General features: G+C 63.1%; 1 protein-coding gene across 1 annotated transcript in view; it reads left to right on the forward strand.

The window, feature by feature from the left end:
• Positions 1-14,536: 14,536 nt before the first annotated feature.
• The window catches only part of LOC102450280 (B-cell receptor CD22-like), a 54,378-nt gene continuing 45,323 nt past the window's right edge, over positions 14,537-23,591 (forward strand). The window contains exons 1-8 of the mRNA XM_089772390.1: positions 14,537-14,899; positions 15,612-15,771; positions 16,869-17,067; positions 18,242-18,595; positions 19,236-19,493; positions 20,570-20,842; positions 21,408-21,677; positions 23,217-23,480. Coding sequence (XP_089628516.1) covers positions 17,028-17,067; positions 18,242-18,595; positions 19,236-19,493; positions 20,570-20,842; positions 21,408-21,677; positions 23,217-23,480 — 1,459 coding nt within the window. The 5' untranslated portion in view covers positions 14,537-14,899; positions 15,612-15,771; positions 16,869-17,027. The remainder of the gene's footprint in view (positions 14,900-15,611; positions 15,772-16,868; positions 17,068-18,241; positions 18,596-19,235; positions 19,494-20,569; positions 20,843-21,407; positions 21,678-23,216; positions 23,481-23,591) is intronic.

Below are 23,591 nucleotides of genomic sequence, written 5' to 3' on the forward strand. Positions count from 1 at the left end.
ACCCCTCACCTGTGTTAGGCCCGGGGCTGATTGGGGCACAGGGAGAGCTGGGACGTCCGAGGGGTTTTGCTCGTGAGGCTTCCTGCTGGTCAGATTGGCAGCTGAAGCGCTCGGTGCGACTGGTTTGTGGCCTATTTGAGAAGGTCTCCGGTCTGGGGCTGTGAGGAGCCCTGGTTTTGAGCAATTTTCCCTGAGTGGATACCGTCAGCTGTGACCGGATCTGGCCGGGTCTGTCACCAATGGAAGTTGTCACTGAGGGCCCAGCCAACAGGGGGATTGGGGTGGGGACTGGCCATGCTGCGGGCACCCAAACAGGGGGTGAGGGCGGGATCTGGGCCCGTGGCTGACAGCAGCCCTCCCCCTCCCACAGGTCTCCTCCCAGGCCCCCAGCACTTACACTGCACGGTGATGTTGATGGGGGGGGACTGTGACTGGCCGATCTCGTTGACGACCTTGCACCAATATTCCCCAGCATGCTCTGCCATGATGTTTCTCAGTGGCATTTCCTGCCGGATTCCCTTCAGCTTCTTGCCATTCCGGTACCAGGCGTAGGAGGTGGGGGTGGGGAGGCTGCTGCTGTAATTGCACCTTAGTGTCACCGACTCCCCTTCCCGCAGGCTGGTGCCCGGCGCGGCCGTAACATGGACCCCTTGGGGGGGCGTCTGGGGGAGACAGAGACACGGGTGTGAATGGAGAGAGACGGAGTGGGGGCGCCCAGCGCAGAGTGGGAGGGATCCAGGCAGGGGATAAGAGGCAGGGTCTGGCCCTGTTCACTCCAGGATGCCAGAGCATGCAGGGGGCATGGGGCTAAGAGACAGGGGGTCTCCAGAAAGGTCTGGGAGCGTCAATCTGCCCATGTGGGTCTGCAGGTCTGGGAGAGGTGAGTAGGAGGTTGGGACTGCAAAAGAGGACGGGAGGCAGAGGCTGCCCTAGACGTGCCTGAGGATACAAGGCAGATGGAGGGGCAGAGCCCGGCCATGAGGGTCATAGGGCCACAGTGTCAGGTGGGGGGAGCAGTGGCTTGGGCAAGACAGGGGCACCAGGGCAGGCAGCTCACCAATGGAAGGTGTCACTGTGGGCCCAGCCTGCAGGGAGATGGGGGCGAGGACTGGCCAGAAAGGCTGGCTGCGCTGCAGGTGTCCGAATCAGGGGGGAGGGGGATATAGGCCTGGGGCTGACGAGGGGCGTGGGGCAAAGCAGGGGGGACCCAGGGCCATGTGGGAACATCGGGGCTGTTGCAGGGGCTCTCACCAACCCCGGCTGCTTACGCTGAACTTCGACCGACTCCCTCGCCGAGAGGCTCAGCTGCCCCCAGCCGGGGCCGGAGACCCAGACCCCGCACGCGTAGCTCCCTCCGTCGGACACGGTTGCATTATCCACGTGCAGTTCTTGCCTAGCTCCCAGCAGCCACACGGCCCCGCGGGACCAGACGTGCCGGGTCCCGGGCTGCAGGGCAGGGGCCTGGCAGTGCAGGGTGAACCCATCGCCTTCCCGCAGCACCGCTCGCCCTGCTGGCTGCGACACCTCCACGCTGGGGACACCTGGGGGGGACAGAGCATCAGTGGGGCCGGGCCAGGCCAAGGGGGCAGGTCCCTCCAATCCTGTCCCAAGGGGAAGGAGCATTTGCTGGAGTCGGTTGCAGCTTCTTGGGAGATCAGAACTCAGGAGCCCTGGCTCCCAGCCCCACCCCTCTACGCACTAGACCCCACTACCCCCCACCCCAGTGTCCAGGGAAGAACCCAGTATCTTGCCTCCCTCTTCTAACCTCGCCTTCCCCTGCCTGAGCTGAGGGTAGAACCCAGAGCCAGCCCCCAACCCTCTGCTCTAACCACTAGTCCACTCTGCTCTGCCCATGCCTGGCACAGAGCCCAGGTGTCCTGGCTCCCCACCCCACTCGGAGAGGCCTGTCTGGAAGCGGCGCTCACCTGTCCCCGGAGGTGGCTCTGAGTCACACGCATCCTGGGTCCCATCCACCCGGCAGCGCAGCACCGCACCAGGGCCCAGCCGGGACGGGCTTATTCTCAGCTCGGTTGCCCAGTCGTCGCCCTGGGTCTGGTCTGGGCTTGGCCCCGCGCTCTCTGGGCCATACCAGGAGGGGCGCTGGTGGCAGGCGACCCCCACGGAGCAGGCGAGGGCGGGTCCCGGTTCCGTTTGGTTCCCCAATGAGGGCTGGCACGGATGGGCTGTGGGGAGAGAGGGGTCAGGGGGCAGCGGCCTGGCTGCCAGGAGAGAAGGAGGATCCTGGGGCAGGTGGGCGCTCGGCTAGCGGGGCATGGAGGGACCGTGGGGAATGGGGAATGGAGGAGCAGCAAAATGAGCCAGGGAGATGGGGAGTGTGGGGCCTGCCTGGCAGGGAGCAGCCACCTGGGGGCACTGCATGTCGGGTCTCAGCGCCCCTCAGCCTGTCCCCCTCCAGGTCTGCGCATTACACTGCCTGAGGGCTGGTGTCGGCAGGTCTGCAGCACAGGTCCCATACTCGGCCAGCCAGCACAGCCTGGGAGTCCTGACCCACTAGCCCCGGCTCCCACTCTCACTCCCCCACATAGCTCCATGCTCTAACCACTGCCCCCACTAGCCCCCCACTCTAACCACTAGCTCCCACTCCAACCACTACCCCACAGTACCCTGCACTACCCCCGCTCTAACCACTAGCCCCACTGCCCCCCCTGTTCTAACCAGTACCCCCCACTGTCCCTTTGCTAGGGAGAGAATCCCAGAGTCCTGACTCCCAGCTCCAAACACTAGGATGGAGGGAGGGAGGGAATGGGAGAGAGAGCGTGTGTGTGTGGGCGGGGAGGGGGGTGAGGTGAGGGGGCAGTGCTGCCCCTACTGGAGGGGACAAGCTCTGCTCTCTGAGGTCTCCAAGGTCCCTGCTCTGGGTGCTGGACGGAAGCTGGTTACCGGAGACACTGAGCCGCTGTCCGGGGTCACTGCTCCGGGTCTTGTTCTCCTTGCCTGGGCCCTCTGCTTGGGCCCCGAAGCGGTAGGTGCCCTGGTCGCTGGGGCGCAGCCCGGCCACCCGCAGGGAGCAGTTCCTCAGCCGGTCCCCCAGGTAGTGGACGCGCCCCATGAAGTCAGGGTGGATGCGAGTCCCGTCCGAGTGATACACGGTTTGATTCCTGTCCCGTGTCCAGCTCATGGTCCTGACGGTCCAGCCCGGGGGATGGGAGAAGGAGCAGGGGATGGTCACGCAGGAGCCGACCCAGCCAGCCAGGGGCCCTGGGCCGAGGGTCATGCTCCAGTTCTGGGCACCGGCATCTGCCAGGGACAGGACCCGGGGATCAGCCTGGCGCAGCAAGTTGGGAACCCGCTGGCTCAGCCCCCAGCCGCAGCCAGGCATGTTGTGCGATGAGCCTGCCTGAGGCTGAGCCCCCCGGCTGGTAGGGGAGAGCCAGTCCAGCTGCACCCCCTGCCAACTGGAGTAGGGAGCCCCAACATCAGCCCACCCCCTACTCAGAAATTATTTATCCAGCACCCGTCACTCCTGATCTATCCCTCTCCTGTGCTGCCCAGCTCTCCCCCCACACTTCCTCCTTGTCAGTGCCCCCCTCTTCAGCCCTGAAAATCCACTCCGCTCCCTGGCCACCCCTCCAGTCAGCCCTCTCCATTCCCAGTCCCATCCCCTCACTTTACCCCCCATCACGCCTCTGCTATGCTTTTCCAGCCTGGTTAGCCCATCCCCCCAAGTTGCACCCCTATGGGTCCCATAACTGAGTGTCAGACCCTCAGGCCTGATTGCAGGATGAAGGCACCAGTGAGCATCAGTTAAGGCCCCACCCATATCCCCTTCAGTGCATCCCCTGCCCTGCTCAGCTCAGCCCCCACGGCTGGTGTGATGCGAACACCCCCCCAGCCCAGTATAACGAATGTAACTTGGGTGTGGTAAGTCCGGTCAGTTTCAGCCACCGCCGGGGGCGGGGCCCTGCCCCCGTGAGCCTGGGAACGCACAAGTTCTGCAGCTCCTTGCGAGCTTTGTCCGTTCCAGCTCTGTGTCCTGGCAGGGGAATGCAGGGGGCAGGGAGTGGTGTGGACAGAGGGTGAATAGGGCACTGCCCGCGTCTTTGCGGAGTGGAGTGCTAAGGCGGCCAGATTGGCACCAGGGGCCAGGCGGGGTCGGATGTGATCTCCCCTTGCCCAGAGGAAGGCAGGTACGGTTGCCAGATGGTTTCAACAAAAATACCGGACACACTTGACATTCCATCACCATCTACATTCCATCCTAGTTAGAAAATACCGGACATTTCTATTTTCTCATTTATAGTTTCTCAAATACTGGACTATCTGGTTCAAAATCAGACATCTGGCAACCCTAAAGGCAGGTAGGGGTGCAGGGCAGGCGAGAGGGAGGCAGGAACATGCGGGAGGAAAGGTAGGTCTGGGCGGGGCGCTCGGGGCCGGACACAGGAAGAACTCCGTGTGCACGACAGGGGCCATCCAGCACACAGACCATGGGCCTTACGATCAGCTTGCCGGCTCACACTGGTGAGTGCAGCAGACACACCGACCCCAGCAGACACACGCTCCTTCTGCCCCCTCTACACAGCCCGTGCAGTGTGTGTGTCTGAGTGTGAGAATGTGGGTGCGTTTCTGAGTGAGAGAATACGAGGGTGCATATGTGAGTGTGTGTATGCATGTCTGTAGTGTCTGGGTATGTCTACACTATAAAGTTAATTTGAACCAACAGCCATTAGTTCGAATTAACTTTGATAGGCGCTACACATACAAACCGCTAATTCGAACTTAATTCGAACTAGCAGAGCGCTTAATTCGAACTAGGTAAACCTCATTCTACAAGGACCAACGCCTAGTTCGAATTAAGCAGTTTGAATTAAGGGCTGTGTAGCCACTTAATTCGAACTAGTGGGAGGCTAGCCCTCCCCAGCTTTCCCTGGTGGCCACTCTGGGCACTACCAGGGAAACTCTTCTGCCCCCCTCCTGGCCCCGGAGCCCTTAAAGGTCTGTATACGGTGCCCGTGCCAGGTGCAAGCCTGCCAGCACCCAGCCAGCAGACCCTGCCCCGGCACAGCATGAGCCGGCCACCCGCTGCCACCCAGCCCTCCGCCTCTTCCCGGAACCATGCTGGTGGCTCACAGGAGTACTCGTGCTCGTGGAATGAGGAGTACAGCTAGTTCGGATTAGGAAGCCTAATCCGAACTAGCTACTCCGTGCCACGTGTAGCCGCGCGGCACGGGGTTCAAACTAGCCGGGATTTAAAAATGGCGGCGCCCAGCTTATGCAAATGAAGCCCGGGAAAATCAAATCCCGGGCTTCATTTGCAAGTGCGGTATGCCTAGTTCGAATTAGGAGGGTAGTGTAGACATACCCTCAGTGTGGAAATGCGGGGGGGGGGGGGGTGAGTGAATGTGTAGTGTCAGAGTGTGAGAATGTGGAGTGCACATGTGTGTCAGTGTGAGAATGCGGGTGCATACGTGAGTGTGTGTGCATGCATGAGTAGTGTCTGAGTGTGAGAATGTGGAGTGCATGTGTGAGTGTGTAGTGTCTGGGTGTGGAAACGGGGGGATGAGTGGGGATGAGTGTGTGTGTGCATGTGTAGTGTCTGAGTGTGAAAATGTGGAGTGTGCATGTGTGTCAGTGTGAGAATGTGGAGTGCATATGTGAATGTGTGTGAGAATGTGGGGTGAGTGTGTGCGTGCATGCACAAGTAATGTCTGAGTGTGCGCACATGTGTAGTGTCTGAGTGTGAGAGGGCAGGGACCTGCCCGCTGCAGCCCCAGAGCGCTTTAAACTACAGCTGCTCCCGCCATATGACTCTCAGCTCCTATTGGCTGGTTGTTTCCGGCCAATAGGAGCTTAGATATTGACTGGGGTCAGTTCCTATTGGCTAGTGGTTTCTGGCCAATAGGAGCTGAGGATTGGGTTGGGGGCGGGAAGGTTGCATGAAGCCTCCCCCTCCCTTCTGAGCAGAGATACAGGCACTGCGCTTTAAACAGCGACAGCTGTGTGTGTGCCTGGGGGTCCAGGCAGGGTGTCCCTGGGCCGGATCCGGCCCTGGTATTTTGCCCAGTCCTGTCCCAGGCCCTGTACCCCCTCCTACACCTCTCCCCCAGGCCAGAATCCTTTCCTGCACCCATCCCCCCTCCCAGACCCTGCACCCCAATCCTCTGCCCCAGATCACCACTCAAACCCTCTGCACCCCCCTTTCCTCTTCTCCCAGGTCACAATTCCCTCCCAGACTTTGCACTCTCTCCTAGGGTGTGTCTAGACTACATGCCTCCTTCGACGGAGGCATGTAGATTAGCCAGATCGGAAGAGGGAAATGAAGCCGCGATTAAAATAATCGCGGCTTCATTTAAATTTAAATGGCTGCCCCGATCTGCCGATCAGCTGTTTGTCGGCAGATCGGGGCAGTCTGGACGCGACGCGCCGACAAAGAAGCCTTTCTTCATCGGCACAGGTAAACCTGGTTTCACGAGGCTTACCTGTGCCGATGAAGAAAGGCTTCTTTGTCGGCGCGTCGCGTCCAGACTGCCCCGATCTGCCAACAAACAGCTGATCGGCAGATCGGGGCAGCCATTTAAATTTAAATGAAGCCGCGATTATTTTAATCGCGGCTTCATTTCCCTCTTCCGATCTGGCTAATCTACATGCCTCCGTCGAAGGAGGCATGTAGTCTAGACACACCCCTAGAGCCCCTCCCCCAGTCCAGATCCTCTTCTGCATCCACACTCCCGCCTGACCCTACACCCCAATCCCCAACCCAGATCACAATCCCCTTCCTCCCCCAAACTCCCTCTCAGACCTCACACCATCTCCTGCACCCCAGGCCCTTATCCGGTGTGCCCTTCTGCACCCAACGTCCTTCCTAGACCCTGCACCCTCCCCACAGAAAAGTGCGGCCCTTGACTACTTTCCAAAATCTTGGCATGACCCCCCCCCGAACAAAAATAACTGCCTACCCCTGCTCTAGACACTCCATTTCCAGAGCTGAGTTAGAACCCCTGAGTCCTCACAGTATCTCTCTCTCTTTCCAGTTAAGTAGGACTCTGTATTAAAAACTGAAGGCTAAGCAGTGTCCCTTCCGTCACTGGCCACAAGATGTCAGCACATGTTGGTGTTAGAGCTGAGTGGGTCTAAAATGTATTTATATTTTATTTTTATATAGGAATTAGATACAGTGCTCCTGCCAGCTGACTGCTAAGTTGTCTGCCCAAACCTGGCGTTTTCCAGTGGCTTAGTAGACCTAGAAATAAATGATAGATGTGGAGGGCAGGGAGAATGGAACCCCCCCCTTTTGCTGCTTGGCTTGTCCTCAGTCTTCCCCTACCCCTCCTTCCTTTCACTCCCCCCCCCCAATCAGGGCATGCACAGGTCGCCCCCTACCAAAATCTGAAATGGCACCTCTGGGCCAGGCTGCTGTGCTCTGAGAGCCAGGCTTGTGCTACCCCAGGGGCCCAGCTGCTTGGGTTTGAGGCCAGACACCGCTGGGCTAGGCCTGGAGCCGCTGGGACGAGGGGCTGCCGTGGAGCCTGGCCCCAGCGCCCCCTAGCGGCGCAGACGTGCTCGAGGGCTGGTGCCTTGTGGGTCCTGGGCTGCAGTGCGGCACGGTGCGTGAGCTACTCACCACTGAGCAGGCAGAGGGCAGAGACCAACACCCAGGCCATGTCCATCCACCCCGAGCGCCGCCGGAGTGACTCGCTGCCGCGCTTCTGGGGGCGGCTCGTCTGCACCGGGCCATGGCTCCAGGTTGCAGGATCTGAGGTGCAACTTGCCATTTTGCATCCAGGGCTCCTCATGAGAGAGTTTCCTACCCTGTGAGGAGTGAAGCTCGGAGATCGGCCTCAGGGGGCAGGGCTTGGTCGCACTTCCACCCCCCTATGCTTTGCTGGCTGCACGTGCCCCGCGGAAGGCTGCAGGGTGAAATGCAGCCACCTCTGGGGAGGGGCGCACAGCTGTTCGGCAGCTCACAGCAACACAGAAGATGATTTCAGGGCCGGTCCAGAGGAAGGTTCCTAGATGCAGCTGACACTTGGGGGGCGCTTACAGGAGGCGGAAAGGAATTAACCATGCTGGGAGCAGCAGGGAGCCCAGCGGGAAATTCTGACCCCTTGGGAAAGATCTACATGAGGAAAGGACATCACAGGCATGGGGTGCAGGGGTGGGTTCAGCTGGGACCAGAAGCAGAGATCAGCCCTGACTGTGAGGGGAGAGCGCCCCCTCCTGATTCCCCCCGCCCCTCCCCCAGCTCCGCTTCCTGCCCTGCTTCCTCCCTGATAGCTAGACTGTCCATCAGAGTCACCTCTCTCTGACCACAGCCTGGGCAGGGCCGGTGTCTGATGTTGCCCAATGTTCTCAGAAGGCTCGCGCCGGGTGATGGTGCAACTGGCCAGTGGGGGGCTGAGGGCCCGGATGTGTCTGACAATAAGTCGCTTTGCAGAGCTGGGACTAGAACCCAGGAGTCCTGGCGCCCAGCCCCACCCAAAGCCAAGGCCCCCTCTCTGAACAACAGCCCAGCATAGGGTGGGCTCCATCCTGAATTCTCAGCTCCCAGCTCAATCTCCTGGCTGTTGCGCTTTTCGACTGGCAGGGAAATGCAGCCTGCTCTGGGGTGGGGCAGGTAGCTGTGTCACGCCGCAGAGTGAGGCTGCCCTGCTGTGTTCAATCCCCTCCTTCTGCCTTGAACTTGCCAGGCCAGGGCTGGCTCTCACGCTGTGCCTGGGAAGTATTCTCTGTATTCACAGTGCTGATTGGTCTAGTGACGAGAACACAGTAGCAGGACACCGGAGCAAGCGTCCTCTCCTTGCTGTGTCATCCACCTGCCTTGTGCTTCCATTTTCCCCCAGTCTATTTTAATTGCTTTTCTTTAGGGCAGGGACTGTGCACTGTGCAGGGGGTCAGACTAGAGGATCATAATGGTCCCTTCTGACCTTAAAGTCTATGAGTCTATGAGAGACTGTCTCGTGCTGTGTCCCCGCAGGCCCAACGGGCCTCCAGTCTCAGCCCCCAATTGTTTCACTGTTTAATTGCCTTTTAATTGATTTTAGAAATCTGAAGAATCAATCTCCCCATCTCTGGCATTTTGCCCCAAAAGAAGGAAGCGTAACTCTTACCTGGGTCCTGGGCCTGGCTTAGCGTGATCCCACCGCTGGCACTAACAGGAGAGCAGGGTGGTTGAGGCAGGTGATTACTAATCATATCATCTCTGTCTGTGGCAATAGCCCCAGGCGCTGTGAATGGCTGCTAGCTCAGGGGAGGAAAGGAAACTGTGATAATGGCTTCCTGGCCTAGGCAATGCATTTGCTTTTTAGGTGGCAGTGAAGGCTAGTGGTTAGATTGTGGCCCCCGAAGCCCCCATATAATTATGATGTGCGGTGTACAGTGTCTGCCTTGGGATGTGTCACTTTAAAAGCCTGGATGTGTTGAACATTAACACCCTGTGGACCGCATGTGCTCGTGCTGTAGGGGGAGCTGGGAACGATTGCTGTAGGGCAGCGATCACCAACCAGTCGATCGGGATCTCCCGGTAGATCTTGGAGCATCCGACAGGGGATCCTGACTAGTTTGGCCAAGATGCTATTATCAAGTGCCAGCACTTCAGCTACCTCCCCCTGCCCCCCTGTTCCCCCGCACTGCTGTGCATCTCCTGCCCTTTGCCTTGGAGCTGCCCCTCCCCCTGGGAAGCCTCCTGCTTTCTGTGCAGGGCAGATGAGGGTGAGAAGGGTGCTGATGTCAGGGTGCCCCCCCCACCCTGTATCCTATCTCCACGGAGCAGAGAGGGGGCACAACAGAACTTGGGAGGGAGTTTGCTGGCTGCTTTAGAGAGTGGGCCAGGGCAGGGGGGGAGACTGCCTTAGCCCCCCTGCACCACCACCCTGGAGCCACCTGAAGTAAGCAGTGTCCATCTGGAGCCCACATCCTACCCCAGTCATGAACCCCAAGCCCCTGCCCTAGCCCCGAGCTCTCCGGCACCCCAACCGCCTGCCCCAAGAGCAGCTCAGAGCCCCTCACACTCCAGGTCCCTTAATCCAAGACCAGAGCCTGCAGCCCAACCTGCTGCCCCAGCCTGATGAACGTGAGGGAGGATGGAGTGAGCAAGGGGGCGGGGCATTGTAGAAGGGGGCGGGAAGGAGGTGGGGCCAGGGCATTTATATTTGAGGTAGATCTTGGGTTGCCCTTAAATTCAAAAAGTGATCTCGTGCTCAAAAAGGTTGGAGACCCCTGCTCTAGGGAGATATGGTGTGAGAGGGCCCCGATGCAGCAACGGAGCAGGCAGACCCGCTGATGGCCCATTAGAGCCGTGGTCACCAACCAGTAGATCGCGATCTACCAGTAGATCTCGGAGTCTCTAAGAGCAGCTCTTGAGCCCTCTCTGAACTGCGCGCCTGCGCAGGACATTTACATTAGATTTCCTCATTTGAGGAGCAGCTACTCACCGAGCAACAGCACAGGTGAGTAGCTGCGAGGAATGGTGGGAATTTTTTTTTAAAGTAGCAGTATAAGGCTAGGGGATAGCAAGTGATGGAGAGGAGGAGAATAGAGAGGGCGGGGCTTCAAGGAAGGGGCGGGGCGGTAGATCTTGGCTTGGTCTGTCATTTAAAAAGTGATCTTGGGTGTAAAAAGGTTGGAGACCCCTGCCTTAGAGGGAAGCCAGTCACCAAGGGTTAGTCAAGTCTGCACAAACACTTCACTGTGTAGCAGCTGTCTGGCTCAGGGGTGTGAACACACCCACACACGCGTGCACCCACGCACACCCACCCACGCACACGCACATCCACACACGCATGCACCCACGCACACCCACACACGCACACCACACCCACACACGCGTGCACCCACGCACACCCACACACGCACACGCACATCCACACACCCACACACGCGCGCACCCACGCACATCCACACACACGCGCGCGCACCCACGCACACCCACACACGCACATCCACACACACGCGCGCGCGCACCCCCACACACACACTCTCACAAACGCGTGCGCACACACACTCACACGCATGCACACACATACCCTCCCTCCCTCCGCAAACCACTGGGGTGAACCAGGTTTCCCTAGGGCTGGGGAACTCTCTTCTGGTGCTCGCCCTGGCCTCCCTGCTGGCACCACGTTCCCGTGTAGACAAGGCCCAGGCCTGTCCCAGCTGCAAGGGGACGTCTCATGGCAGCCTGTGGACAACGGAGCCTGCTTGACTCACACCTGTCACTGAGGGGTGGGGAGCCACCGGGCCCTGCACCCCCACCTGGGGCCTGAGGGGATTCTCAGCCGGCAGGTAGAACTGAAGGTTCATGGGTTGCCGGGGACACAGCGTAGCTCAGACTTGGTACAGGAACCAGGAGCAGCCAGAACATCCTTTCTGGGAGACGGGAGCCTAAAGCCAGGGCCCTGGGGCCCCTCCCTGTATCCTGAGCCAGCTGAGACTCCCTCACACACAGCCCCCGGTCCCAGCCTGCAGGCAGCCCCACCCCCTCCCTTGTCTGGCTTCCGGGGATTACGTGGTTGCATCCCCCTCCTAGGCTCAGTCACGGAGAGCCTGGCCCATTGTGTACGGGCTGGGCTGGGCAGCCTGGGGCAGCCTCCCCTCAGTGAGAGCCACCCCCAAAACTCCCACCCCAGCCGGGCGCCGGTGCAGTGCCCAGGGAAACTGAGGCACGCTCAGTGTTAGAGCGGGCAGGACAGTCGGACTCAATGCCACACAACAGAGCGAACCCCAATCCCCACTTCGTCCCGTCGCAGCCAGGGAGCCTTTCCCCCAGCCCTGGGACGCTGGACAAGAGGGGACGTAACCGGACGAGTGGGCCTCACTTCCCCTCAATCCAAACCCTGGAGCAATGCCCGGGGATGGGCCCAGGGCGTGACGGCAGCTCCAGCCGGTGTAGGAAGCCGCTGTGGCCTGCTTGTCGTGGCTGCCAGAGCCAGACGCGGCTTGATTCAAAGCCTGCCTAGTGGTGAGAGCTCAGGCTGCGATTTTCCTTGTGTGTCTCGGGGGAGCAGCTCTGCTCGTCCCTCTCCCTGTTGTGATGGCTTGGAAGCTGCCTCGCCGGCACCGCAGCCCCTCGGGTCGCAGGGGGGAGCTGGGGGATGGCTGGGCCACTCTCTCGCTGGTTCAGGAGTGGCAGGGAGAAGCATTCGTGTCACTCCCCAGGGTGGGTCCCAGCCCAGGGGTGGCTGGGTGCAGGCAGGGCCTGGAGGGGTTGCAGCTGTCACAGCATCCCAGCGCCAGAGGGAGCCCAGTGGGGAAGCCATGGGCCCAGGGGTGCCCCAGGGAACCTGTCGCGTGCTGGGAGCCAGGACCCCTGGGTGCTCTTCTTGGTTTTGCCCAGCAGTGCGAGGGGGGCAGGGACTCTCTGTCACGGATCACCGGTCGTGGCCACGCTCGGCCCATCCATCCCCAGGCAGGACCCCCCTCTCCAGTGCAGCAGCCCCTTCTCGGGGAGCCCACTCCAGTCCAGCGGCAGTGAGACAGCCTTTTCTCAGGGGTCCATTCCAGGGCAGCGACCCCCTCCTGGGGGGCCCACTCTCACCTGGGGGGTCTGCCCCTCTGCCTCTGGGACGGTGCCTCTCCAGCCACCTGCCTCCGCCGTGAGCCCCCTCGGGGGGTCCCCTCCCTCTGGACCCCGGGGCCTCCACTCCCAGAAGGAACGGTGCCCCCCTGTTCTCCAGACCAGAGCAACACTCAGCCAGCACCAAACAGGAGGGTTTATTGAGCTTTGAACACAGGCAGCAAAGGATCTCTCAGGCCAGTCGGCCTGGGCCCTCAGCCTCACGTCAGTCCCCCTGCAGCCAGTGAGTCCTGCCTGCTCTGCCCTCAGTTCCCCCCAAAACAGCCCCCCAGCTCCCAGCAGAGCCTCCAACATCCCCAGCAACAGCCCCTCCCCCATCCATTGTCTTCTCCCAAGGTAAGGGGGTCGCCCGGCCCCTCTTCTCCGCCTCCCTCCCCATCCAAAGTTCTCCCCCCAAGCTGGGCCAGTTGCCGTGGTCCGTCTCTGCTGCCTTTTGTCGGTCCTGGGCATTGGCGGCGAGGGACATGGGCTCGTGGTGCCCAAGCTCCAGCAATATTTGGAGCTGGGTCTCTCCCCTGGCTCTGCCTGGGGCGGGCCCTGGCCCCCACCTGCCCCCCCGCGAGTCCTCCCCTCCAGCCCCGGAGCGTCCCTGCCGGGAGGAAGGCTGCGTGTGCGCGGCGTGCTGAAATGCCACACAACAGCTGAGAGGGGAGACGCCCGGGCGTGGCGTGATGTCACAGCCCGGGACTTTAAAACCGTGTAGCCCAGAGTTGCACCGCGGGACACAGCTCCAGGCCCTGCAAGTGGTCTGGAGCCCCGGAAGCAGCTGGGACCCGATCACAGGCTCAAGTGCTGCACATTGGAAGGAAGAAGGTGGAGGGGGGGGGAAAGGGGGAAGGAGTGGGAGAGGAAGGGGCTTGTGCGGAGAGGAGCGGGCACGTCAGGAGAAGAAAGCGGAAGGCACCAAGAGGCAGGGTGGAGGAGAGACAAATGCCAGGGGGCCAAGTGGAGACAGTGAGGAAAAGGGCAGGAGGGGAGGTGTCAGTGGGAGGGGGACAGGGTGATGCTGGGAGAGGAGAGGGTAAGGGCACTGGGGGCTAGAGGGGGAAGGGGAAGGTGCTGGGAGAAGGCTTGAAAGAAGGGGGGCATTAGGAAGGTGGGGATGGAGCGAGGCACGTGTGAGGGCACAGAGGGGCAGGAGGGTATGGGGGGCAGAGGGTGGTGAGGGGGAGGGCATCAGGGAAAAAGACAGCAAAGGGGGCAGGGGCAGTGAGGGAGGGGGGGCACCAGGAGGGTGCAGGGCTAAGGGAAGGTGCAGGTGCCAGGGGATTCTGGGGTGAAGCAGAAGAGCAGACACCTGCAGGGGAAGGACCAGCACCAGAGGAGAGAGGCAGGGCGGGTGTGTAGAGGGAGGTGTTGGAAGAGGGGATGAGGAGGGGTAGCTCACACGATCAGAGTGGGGCTACTGGAGGAGTGGGCCCAGGGGTGGGAGAAGGGCTGGTGGAGGGGGGCAGGTCTCAGGAGGTCTGAGGGCGGTGAGAAGGGCAGCTTACAGGGCGGGTAGGTGGGCAGTGGAGGGTGGGGACTATACCCATTCTGGGCACCACCAAAAATTATACAAACCTGCCACCTCTGGTCCTGGGGCCAGAACTGGCTCTGTCCTCTGCGCAGGGCCAGCATCACCAGGGTACCAGACACCACAGCTCCAGTTCTGGGCTGTTCTCTGCAACAACAAACTCCCCACCTTTGTCACATTAAACCAGTAACATCCAGGCACCGAGTGCCCCCCTGTATGCAATCCTCCCCATTAAACCTCCAAAACTCCCCACTTCCCCACACCTTCCTCTTGCTTCAAGGGCAGAACGGCTCATGACGCTCTGAGATCCCAGCTGGCCAGAGTTAGAACAGGACCGACCCTCACCCCTTTGTCAGGGCCGCTGAGCCGTGACTGCTGGTGCCTTCTCGGCCCCCTTGGGCCTGTGGCTGGGGAGTCGCTGGGGCCGGAAGGGTTAAAAGGAACAGGCAGCTTCACACACTTCCCCCCATCCCCCATTGCAACCTGCACTGGGCTGAGGTTTCTCCTTTCCCAGAGAAAGTGGAAGTTGCTCTGCCGCAGCCGGACAACAAAACAAAAGGCTTCCAGGGGAAGAAAAGGGGAGAGGGTGGAGCTGGAACCCCTCAGTCCCCACTTTCAGCCCCGGCTCTAACCACTAGACCACAAGCCTCTGTCACTGTCGCTACAAAGGCCAGGAAGTTACTGTCACGGTTTCCTTTCCTCCTCTGACCTACCAGCCATTCACAGCACCTCGGGCTATTGCCACAGACAGAGATGAACGTGACCAGTAGTTATCTGCCAGACCTCCCTGCTCTCCTGTTAGTGCCAGCGGTGGGATCACACCCGAGTCCCAGCCACTAGCCCAGGCCCAGGTAAGAGCCACTTTTCCTTGTTTTGGGGTAAAAAGCCAGATTTGGGGGGAATGACGCTGCCCATCTCTACATCACTGATAGGAGAGCAAACAGCGAAGATACTTATGGGAGGAGCCCAGCAGAGGTCGGGGTCTGGGCAGCCAGGTGCTGCCCACACACAACCAGAGACAGCCCCTGCCTCAAAGAAGTTGCAATCAATGGGAAAGGAAAGCGAGGCAGAGTAAGGCCATGAGAAATCAAGGGTAGAACTCCAAGCCCTCCACTACTGTACTCTAACCACTGGGCCGCATTGTCGCACCAAGCCTGGGGGTAGCAATGCAGATACCCTGAGGGCTTCCCAAACCCGGGGTGAGAGCCGGTGTCTGCCCAACGAGCTCACGCTGTGCCGGGCGAGGACTCACCTTGGCAAGGCAGCATCACCCTGCGCGGCTAAACAGCTGCCCTACCCCACCCCAGAGCAGGCTGCATCTCCCTGCAGCCTGAGAGGATTCACGGGACAGGCTGGGAAAGGGTCCGAGACCCCCTGGGAGACCATGCTGGGCTGGCAGCTGCTCAGAATGGGAGATGGAGTTTGGGGGAGAGTTGGGGGCTGGGCCTAAGGATTGTGGGTTCCATGCCGGCTTTGGGGGCAGCTCAGGGGTCAGTAGCTTAATGGGGGAGCCAGGACCCCTGGGTTCTCGTCCCAGTTCTGCAAAGGGACGTTTCTTTCCAGACCCACCTGGGCTCTCAGCCCCCAGCCGGCCAGTTGCACCATCTCCCAGCGGGAACCTTCTGAGAGGACTGGACAACGCCAGACGCTGCCCCCCCCAGGCTGGGCCCACGGAGCCAGGACCCTGAGAAACAGGCTGGTTCTCAGGGAGGAAGCAGCAGAGGTAGCGTCAGGGCATGTGGGTGGGGGAGGGGCAGTTCCCGCGCAGGCAGCGCTGGCCCCAATGCCCCATTGCGCAGCCGGAGCAGGGCTGAGCAGGATTCGACCCCTGAGCTGTGGGGTCCAGCCTGCGGGTCACCCCACTGGGAGCCTCAGGCTTTAAGGGGCTGGCTGCTCCCTGTGGCTCTCTGCTGGGCGGGGGAGGGGCAATTCATGTGCTGTCTCTGCCCCCCCCCCCCCCCCCCACTAAAATCTCACAACTTCCATTGACCGGATTTGAGATAATTTTGCTGGGGGGGCGTAGACTGGAGCAGAGAACCAAATGGAACAACCAACCGTTGGGTGCAGCCGGTGCTGCTGCAGGAAGGGAGCCTGCCAGGGGGTCCTGCAGGGCCGCTGGCTGGGAGCCGCCCCGGTAAACACCTCCCGGCCAAAGCCTCCCTCTGGCAGCCCAGCTTCTCCCCCAGCAATGCCCTGTGCCAGACCAACACCGCCTCCTGCCCCGGGTCCTCACCCAAACCCTCTGCACCTCCCCCAGGTCACAACTTCCTCCTGAACCCTGCATCCTCTCCTATAGACCTGCCCCTTCCCGGACCTGCACCCCATTCCCCTGCCCAGATCACAGCCCCTCCTTCACCCAACCTCCCTCCCAGACCCCACCTCTCTCCTGCCCCCAGTCTCCTACCCGAGCTCCCTTCTGCATCCAGATCCGTCCCACATGCACCCCCCCCCCCTTTCAGGCACTTACCAGACGCTTGGACCGGCCCCATCAAGAGTCACGGCCCCCACCCTGCGCGAGAGGCGGATGTGATGCAGGGAGGGGAGCTCCCTGGGGAGTCCGGCCTGATCTCTGCTTCTCCTGCCTCGCTGGTCCCAGCAGTGACACTGAGCCCAGACCCTGCCCCTTGGGCCTGCCATGCCCTCCCCAACTAGGATCTTTCCAAGGGGTCAGAGCATCCCCCAGTGTCCCTACTGCACCCCAAAGTGGTTAGTCCCCCCCCATCTTCCCGCACGTGTCACCCCACATGGGAACCTGCCCCTGGCCAGGCGCGCAGCCTACGAAGCGGCCAGTCTCTGAGCCCCGCGCCTGTTTCTGGGCAGCAAACTCCCGGACGGGCCCTGGCTGGGAAACACCCGCAGCACAGCTGATCCCGCAGCCGGGAGCCAGGGCCCGGCACAGACGAGTCGCCCCCAGGAACGCGGCGGGGAGTCACTCCGGGCTCTCCCCTGCCAGGCCGGCGGCGCTCGGGGCGGACGGAGATGGCCTGGGTGCTGGTCCCTGCCCTCTGCCTGCTGAGCGGTGAGTAGCCAGCCTGGCCCCGCCCTGCCGCGCCCAGGGACCCGCATGGGACCGTTCCCTGGCCCTCCAGTACGTCTGCCCCGCCACGGGGCTCAGGGACTGGGCTCCACGCAGGCAGGTCCCAGCCCCTCGCCCCAACTCCAGGGGCATCTGGCCCAGAACTTGAGTAGCTGGGCCCGCTGCTGGGGACATGGGGGTAGCACAGGCCTGGCTCTCAGGACAGAGCAGCCTGGGCCAACACCAGCCCTGGGCTTTGCAGCGATGGCTCCATCACCCCCTGCCCCGGGCTGCCTGTTCCCTGCGCCACGCCCTGCCCCTGGGCTTCTCGCTGCCCCTGAGCATCGGGGCGTCTCCTGGGCCGGCCTGGAGATCCTGCTCCCTGCCCTGCCCGGAGATCCTGCCCCCTGCCCTGCCCGTCTGCCAGCTCCAGCCCGACTGGCCCCACCCACGGCAGCCCCGGCTCCTGGTGCAGGGGAAGTGCCAGACCAGGAGTCACCGACCCGCCGGGCTGAGCGGGACCCCGGGGGTTAAAGCTCCCGTCCTGTGATGGAACCGGCAGGAACCAGCCAACTGGAATTGGCGGCTCCCATCTGGCCCCTCGGCCTGGGTCCCCGCAGTCAGGGCCCCTGGCACCCAGCTATGGGAGCTGAGCGGAGAGGGGAGGGGGCACTGGAGGGATGTGGGGCCTGAACCGCAAGGGCCTAAAGCGAGGGGAGCCGAGGGACCTGACTGAAGGGGGGCAGGGCAGTTGAACTAAATGGGGTTTAGGGGGGCTGATCTGAGGGGGAACTAATGGGCTGCAGAGGAGGGACTGACACACGGGGTTGGGCAGAGGCGGGAAGGGTCAGGCTGGGCTGAAGGGAGAACCGGGGGGCAGGAGGGATTTGGGGCTGGGGAGATGCGTTGCTGGGAGGGGGATGGGCCGAGTCAGAGGGGATCTCTCCAAACGCCCTTCCCAGCTGGCAGGGGCGCACGGGCCGGGCTGTCACCCCACACGGGGGCGGGGGGCTCGGACGGGCCCACGACACAACATCCCCCATCGTGTTGTGATGCCCCTGGGCTGGGGGGTGGAGCTCGCCTGGCCCCTCCCGGGGGGATCTGTGCTGCAGCCCAGCCCCTGGGCGGGTTCCCGACTCGCTGCGCCAGGCTGATCCCTGGGTCCTGTCCCCGGCAGGTGCCGGTGCCCAGAAGTGGAATGTGACCCTCGGCCCAGGGCCCCTGGCTGGCTGGGTCGGCTCCTGCGTGACCATCCCCTGCTCCTTCTCCCTCCCCCGGGACTGGACCGTCAGGGCCGTGAGCTGGACACGGGACAAGACACAAACTGTGTATCACTCGGACGAGACTGACATCGACCCTGCCTTTGTGGGGCGCGTCCGCTACCTGGGGGACCGGCAGGGGAGCTGCTCCCTGCGGGTGGCCGGGCTGCGCCCCAGAGACCAGGGCACCTACCGCTTCCGGTTCGAGGCAGAGCAGGGAGGCAAGAAGGACTCCTGGAGCAGCAAAAGTGGACAGCGGCTCAGTGTCTCCGGTAAACAGCCTCCGTCCAGCACCCCAGGTCAGGGCCGGGTCGCTGGACACCTCGGAGCGCAGGGCTCGTCCCCTCCAGCAGGGGCAGCTAGAGCTGGGAACCAGGACTCCTGGGTTCTCTCCCCAGCACGGGTCAGTGGGGGTAGTGCTTAGAGCAGAGGGCAGTGGGGGGTAGTGGGTAGAGCAGTGGGGGGTAGTGGGTAGAGCAGAGGGCAGTGGGGGTAGTGGGTAGAGCAAAGGGCAATGGTTAGAGTAGAGGGCAGTGGGGGACAGTGGGGGGTAGTGGGTAGAGCGAGCGGCTAATGGGTCAGAACTCCCAGGCTGCGCTGGCAGACCCGCATGCCCCTCACTCGGTGGAGCCCCTGCCCAGTGCTGCAGAGCTGCCCACACCGGCCGCAGGCAGCGTATTGCCCAGACCGGGAGGGGTCCAGGAGGCGCTGAGACCCGACGTGCGGTGCCCCCAGGTGGCTGCTCCCCGTGTCCTTGGCTCACTTCGCTGCTCCCCCATCGCCCACGGTCCCTCCTTGCCCCGCCAGTCGAGTGCCCAGGCTGCGCTGCGCCCGCCTCCGGACCCCACTCCGCTCCCGGTAGCCAGGCACCCAGCGGGGTTCGGTGGCGCCTGACCCCGGCTCTCCCCGTAGCCCATCAGTGCCAGCCCTCGCTGGGGAACCGAACGGACCCGGGACCCGCCCTCACCTGCTCCGTGGGGGCCGCCTGCCCCCAGCGCCCCTTCTTGTACGGCCCAGACGGCGCGAGGCTGAACCATGACCAGACCTCGGGCAGGGCCAGGGAGACCGAGCTGCGAATAAGCCCGACCTGGCCAGGCTCCAGCGCGGTGCTGCACTGCCGGGTGAATAGGACCCAGGACGAGTGTGAGTCGGAGCCGCCCCCGGGGACAGGTGAGCGCCACTTCCAGACAGGCCTGTCCAAGCGGGGCGGGGAGCCAGGATGCCTGGGCTCTGTGTCTGTCACGGGCAGTGCAGCGGGGACTAGTGGTTAGAGCAGGGGTGGTGCAGGCGCTGGTGGTTCTGTCCCAGTTTCCAGAGAGCAGTGGGGACTAGGGGTTAGAGCAGTGGGGACTAGGGGTTCGGGTTGCAGGTGCCTGGTGTTGAACCAGATAGTCCGGTATTTGCAGGTTCTGTCTGGGAAAAAATTAAGAAAATACCGGACATGTAAAATGTCGGTGTTTGCTAATGAGGTCGGTTTTATTCTTATTAGGAGTATCGGTACCTAGTTGGGACCCGCCTGGCTGGTCCATACGCTCCCGATGCCTCAGTGTCCACCAGCCAGGCCGTACGCAACACGCGAGGGGGCGGGAATCCCCGGGACGGACTCGCTCCGGCTTCGCCCGGACTGTGCGTGGGACGGGCAGCGCCCCGGGATCTGCTAGTCCTGCTCCCGCTGGCTGAGTGTTCCACCCACCCCTGGCCAGCCCCGCTCCCGCCAACCACCTCCCAGCCAGCGCCGCTCCCCTCCCCCCACACATGATCTCCCCCAGCCAGCCCCACTCCCCCCCGACCAGCCCCTCTTTCCGTTGGCCGGTCCCCCCCATCTCTCCTGCCCATCCCCATTGCCCTTAACCCCTCCACCCCTGCTTCCCGCCAACTGGTTCCGTCTCCGCTTCCCCCCACACACACACCCTTTCGGTCATCCCCACTCTCCTCCCGACCAGTGACCCCCCGCACCTGAGATCAAGTGTGTCCCGTATTGTTTTTTAAGCCACCTGGTAACCCTACGAGGGGTTAGAGCAGGAGGTTGGGGGCTGGCTCTGGGTTCTGCCCACAGATCAGGCAGGGGGAGGCGAGGTTAGAGCTGGGGGGCAGGACACTGGGCTCTGCCCTCGACACTGGGGAGGGGGTAGTGGGGTCTAGTGGGTAGAGGGGGTGGGGCTCCAGCAAATGCTCCTTCCCCTTGGGACAGGACCGGAGGGACCTGCCCCCTTGGCCCGGCCCCGCTGACGCTCTCTCCCCCCCAGGTGCCCCGAGGGTGAAAGTGTCACGGCCGGCAGGGCGAGCGGTGCTGCGGGAAGGCGATGGGTTCACCCTGCGCTGCCAGGCCCCTGCCCCACAGCCCGGGGCCCGGTACGTCTGGTCCCGCGGGGCCGTGTGGCTGCCGGGGGTCAGTCAGGAATTTCAGGTGGCCCAGGCAGCCGTGTCCGACGGAGGGAGCTACGCGTGCGGGGTCTGGGTCCCCGGCCCCGGCTGGGGGCAGCTGAGCCTCTCGGCGAGGACATTGGTCGAAGTTCAGTGTAAGCAGCCAGGGCTGCCGTCAGCCCCCCTTCCTCCGTTCCCCTCTCCCCTCCCCCCCCCAAGCCCCGATGCTCCCGCGTGGCCCTGGAGCAGCCCCGGGTCCCCCCTGCTTTGTCTCACCCCCCTCGTCAGCCCCGGCCTGTACCCCTGCCCCCCCCCCCCCCAATCACCCTGTTCAGGCACCCGCAGCACAGCCAGTCCCCACCCCCAACCTCCTGCTGGCTGGGCCCTCACTGACACCTTCCATGGGTACAACCCCCCCCCCCCCCCGCGTACCTTCCCTGGCCCCCCGCCCTGTCCAGGCCACTGCCCATCCCCCCACCTGTCCTGGGCCCTATTACTCACTGGGGCAGCCTCTACCCCCTCCCCTGCCTCAGAGCCCCAGACCCATCTGGGCAGGGATTGTGTCTCCCCCACCTGCTTGAGCTCCCAGACCTTTCCGGGGGATCCTGCCTGCTCTGGCCCCCTGAAGCCACCAGGCCCTGCCCTGGATCCCTCCCCCTCTGGGCCCGGTCCCCCCACTCTGTCTCTCCCCGTTCACACCCGTGTCTCTGTCTCCCCCAGACGCCCCCCAAGGGGTCCATGTTACGGCCGCGCCGGGCACCAGCCTGCGGGAAGGGGAGTCGGTGACACTAAGGTGCAATCACAGCAGCAGCCTCCCCGCCCCCACCTCCTACGCCTGGTACCAGGCCAATCAGACACTGGAGGGATCCCGGCAGGAATTGGTGCTGGAGAACATCACAGCAGAGCAAGCTGGGGAATATCGGTGCCAGGTCACCAACGGGATCGGCCAGTCCCCGTCCCCGTCCCCCCCCATCACCATCACCGTGCAGTGTAAGTGCCGGGGGGCCAGGGAGGAGATCTGCGGGTGCGGGAGGGCTGTTCCCTTGTGCTGCAGGCCCAGTGCACGACGGTCACTGTGGGGGAAATGGGTGATCCAGGACCCCCAGCACCGAGGGGACTGCAGGGCGGATGCGCTTGCGATGCACGAGCAGGGCCAGCGGGAACCCAGCAGAGCTCGATTTCCCCTTGGGGCTGGAGCTGGAGCGCCCGTGGCTGGGGTCTTGTCCCGTTGTGGGGCCCAAGCTCCCAGGGCACTACTGGTGGGGCAGGGCAGAGACGCGCCAGGAGAAAGGTCCAGGGGCAGGAGCCTGTCACTGGGGAGTCTCCCGGAGCGCTGCCTCTGGGCTGCACCAAGCGCAGGTGAAGGGGTGATGATGGGAGCGGGGCCGGATTAACTCTTCTGGGGGTCTGGGGCTATTGGATTGTGTGGGGCCCCAGAAGCTCCAGGGTGGGGTCAAAATGAGGGGTGCAGCAAAGGAGGGGGCTGAGGGTTGAGGCAGGAGGTGTGATGGGAGAGGGGGAGGGCTCCGACTGGGCGGGTGGGCTCTGTGTGGGGCTGGGGCTGAGGGGTTGGACCCCCAGGTGCCCCTAGGGTGGAGGTGTCGCGGGCGGCAGGGCGCGTGGCGCTGCAGGAAGGCAATAGGTTCACCCTGTGCTGCCAGGCCCCTGCCCCTCAGCCTGGGGCCCGGTACGTCTGGTCCCACGGGGCCGTGTGGCTGCCGGGGGCCGGGCAGGAATTGCGGGTGGCCCAGGCAGCCGTGTCCGACGGAGGGAGCTACGCGTGCGGGGTCTGGGTCTCCGGCCCCGGCTGGGGGCAGCTGAGCCTGTCGGCGAGGGAGTCGGTTGAAGTTCAGTATAAGCAGCCAGGGCTGCCGTCAGCCCCCCTTCAATTTCCCCTTAGGGCTGGAGCTGAAGCGCCCATGGCTGGGGCCTTGCCCCGTTGTGGGGCCCGAGCTCCCAGGGTACTACTGGTGGGGCAGGGCAGAGACGTGCTAGGAGAAGGGTCCAAGGGCAGGAGCCTGTCACTGGGGAATCTCCGATGCTCCCGCGTGGCCCCGGAGTAGCCCCGGGTTCCCTCTGCTTTGTCTCACCCCCCTCGTCAGCCCCGGCCCGTATCCTGCCCCCCCCAATCACCCTGTTCAGGCACCCACAGCACAGCCAGTCCCCCCCCCCCAACCTCCTGCTGGCTGGGCCCTCACTGACACCTTCCATGGGTACAACCCCCCCCCCCCCCGCGTACCTTCCCTGGCCCCCCGCCCTGTCCAGGCCACTGCCCATCCCCCCACCTGTCCTGGGCCCTATTACTCACTGGGGCAGCCTCTACCCCCTCCCCTGCCTCAGAGCCCCAGACCCATCTGGGCAGGGATTGTGTCTCCCCCACCTGCTTGAGCTCCCAGACCTTTCCGGGGGATCCCTGGCTGCTCTGGCCCCCTGAAGCCACCAGGCCCTGCCCTGGATCCCTCCCGCCTCTGGGCCCAGTCCCCCCACTCTGTCTCTCTCTGTTCACACCCGTGTCTCTGTCTCCCCCAGACGCCCCCCAAGGGGTCCATGTTGTGGCTGCGCCGGGCACCAGCCTGCGGGAAGGGGAGTCGGTGACACTAAGGTGCAATCACAGCAGCAGCCTCCCCGCCCCCACCTCCTACGCCTGGTACCGGGGCAGCCAGAGGCTGGAGGGATCCCGGCAGGAATTGGTGCTGGAGAACATCACAGCAGAGCAAGCTGGGGAATATCGGTGCCAGGTCACCAACGGGATCGGCCAGTCCCCGTCCCCCCCCATCACCATCACCGTGCAGTGTAAGTGCCGGGGGGCCAGGTAGGAGATCTGCAGGCGGGGGAGGGTTGTGGCTGTTCCCTTGTGCTCCAGGCCCAGCGCACGACGGTCGCCGTGGTGGAAACGGGGGATCC

Source organism: Pelodiscus sinensis, chromosome 22, assembly GCF_052426305.1.
Source record: "Pelodiscus sinensis isolate ZL-2025 chromosome 22, ASM5242630v1, whole genome shotgun sequence".
Lineage (NCBI taxonomy): Eukaryota > Metazoa > Chordata > Testudines > Trionychidae > Pelodiscus > Pelodiscus sinensis.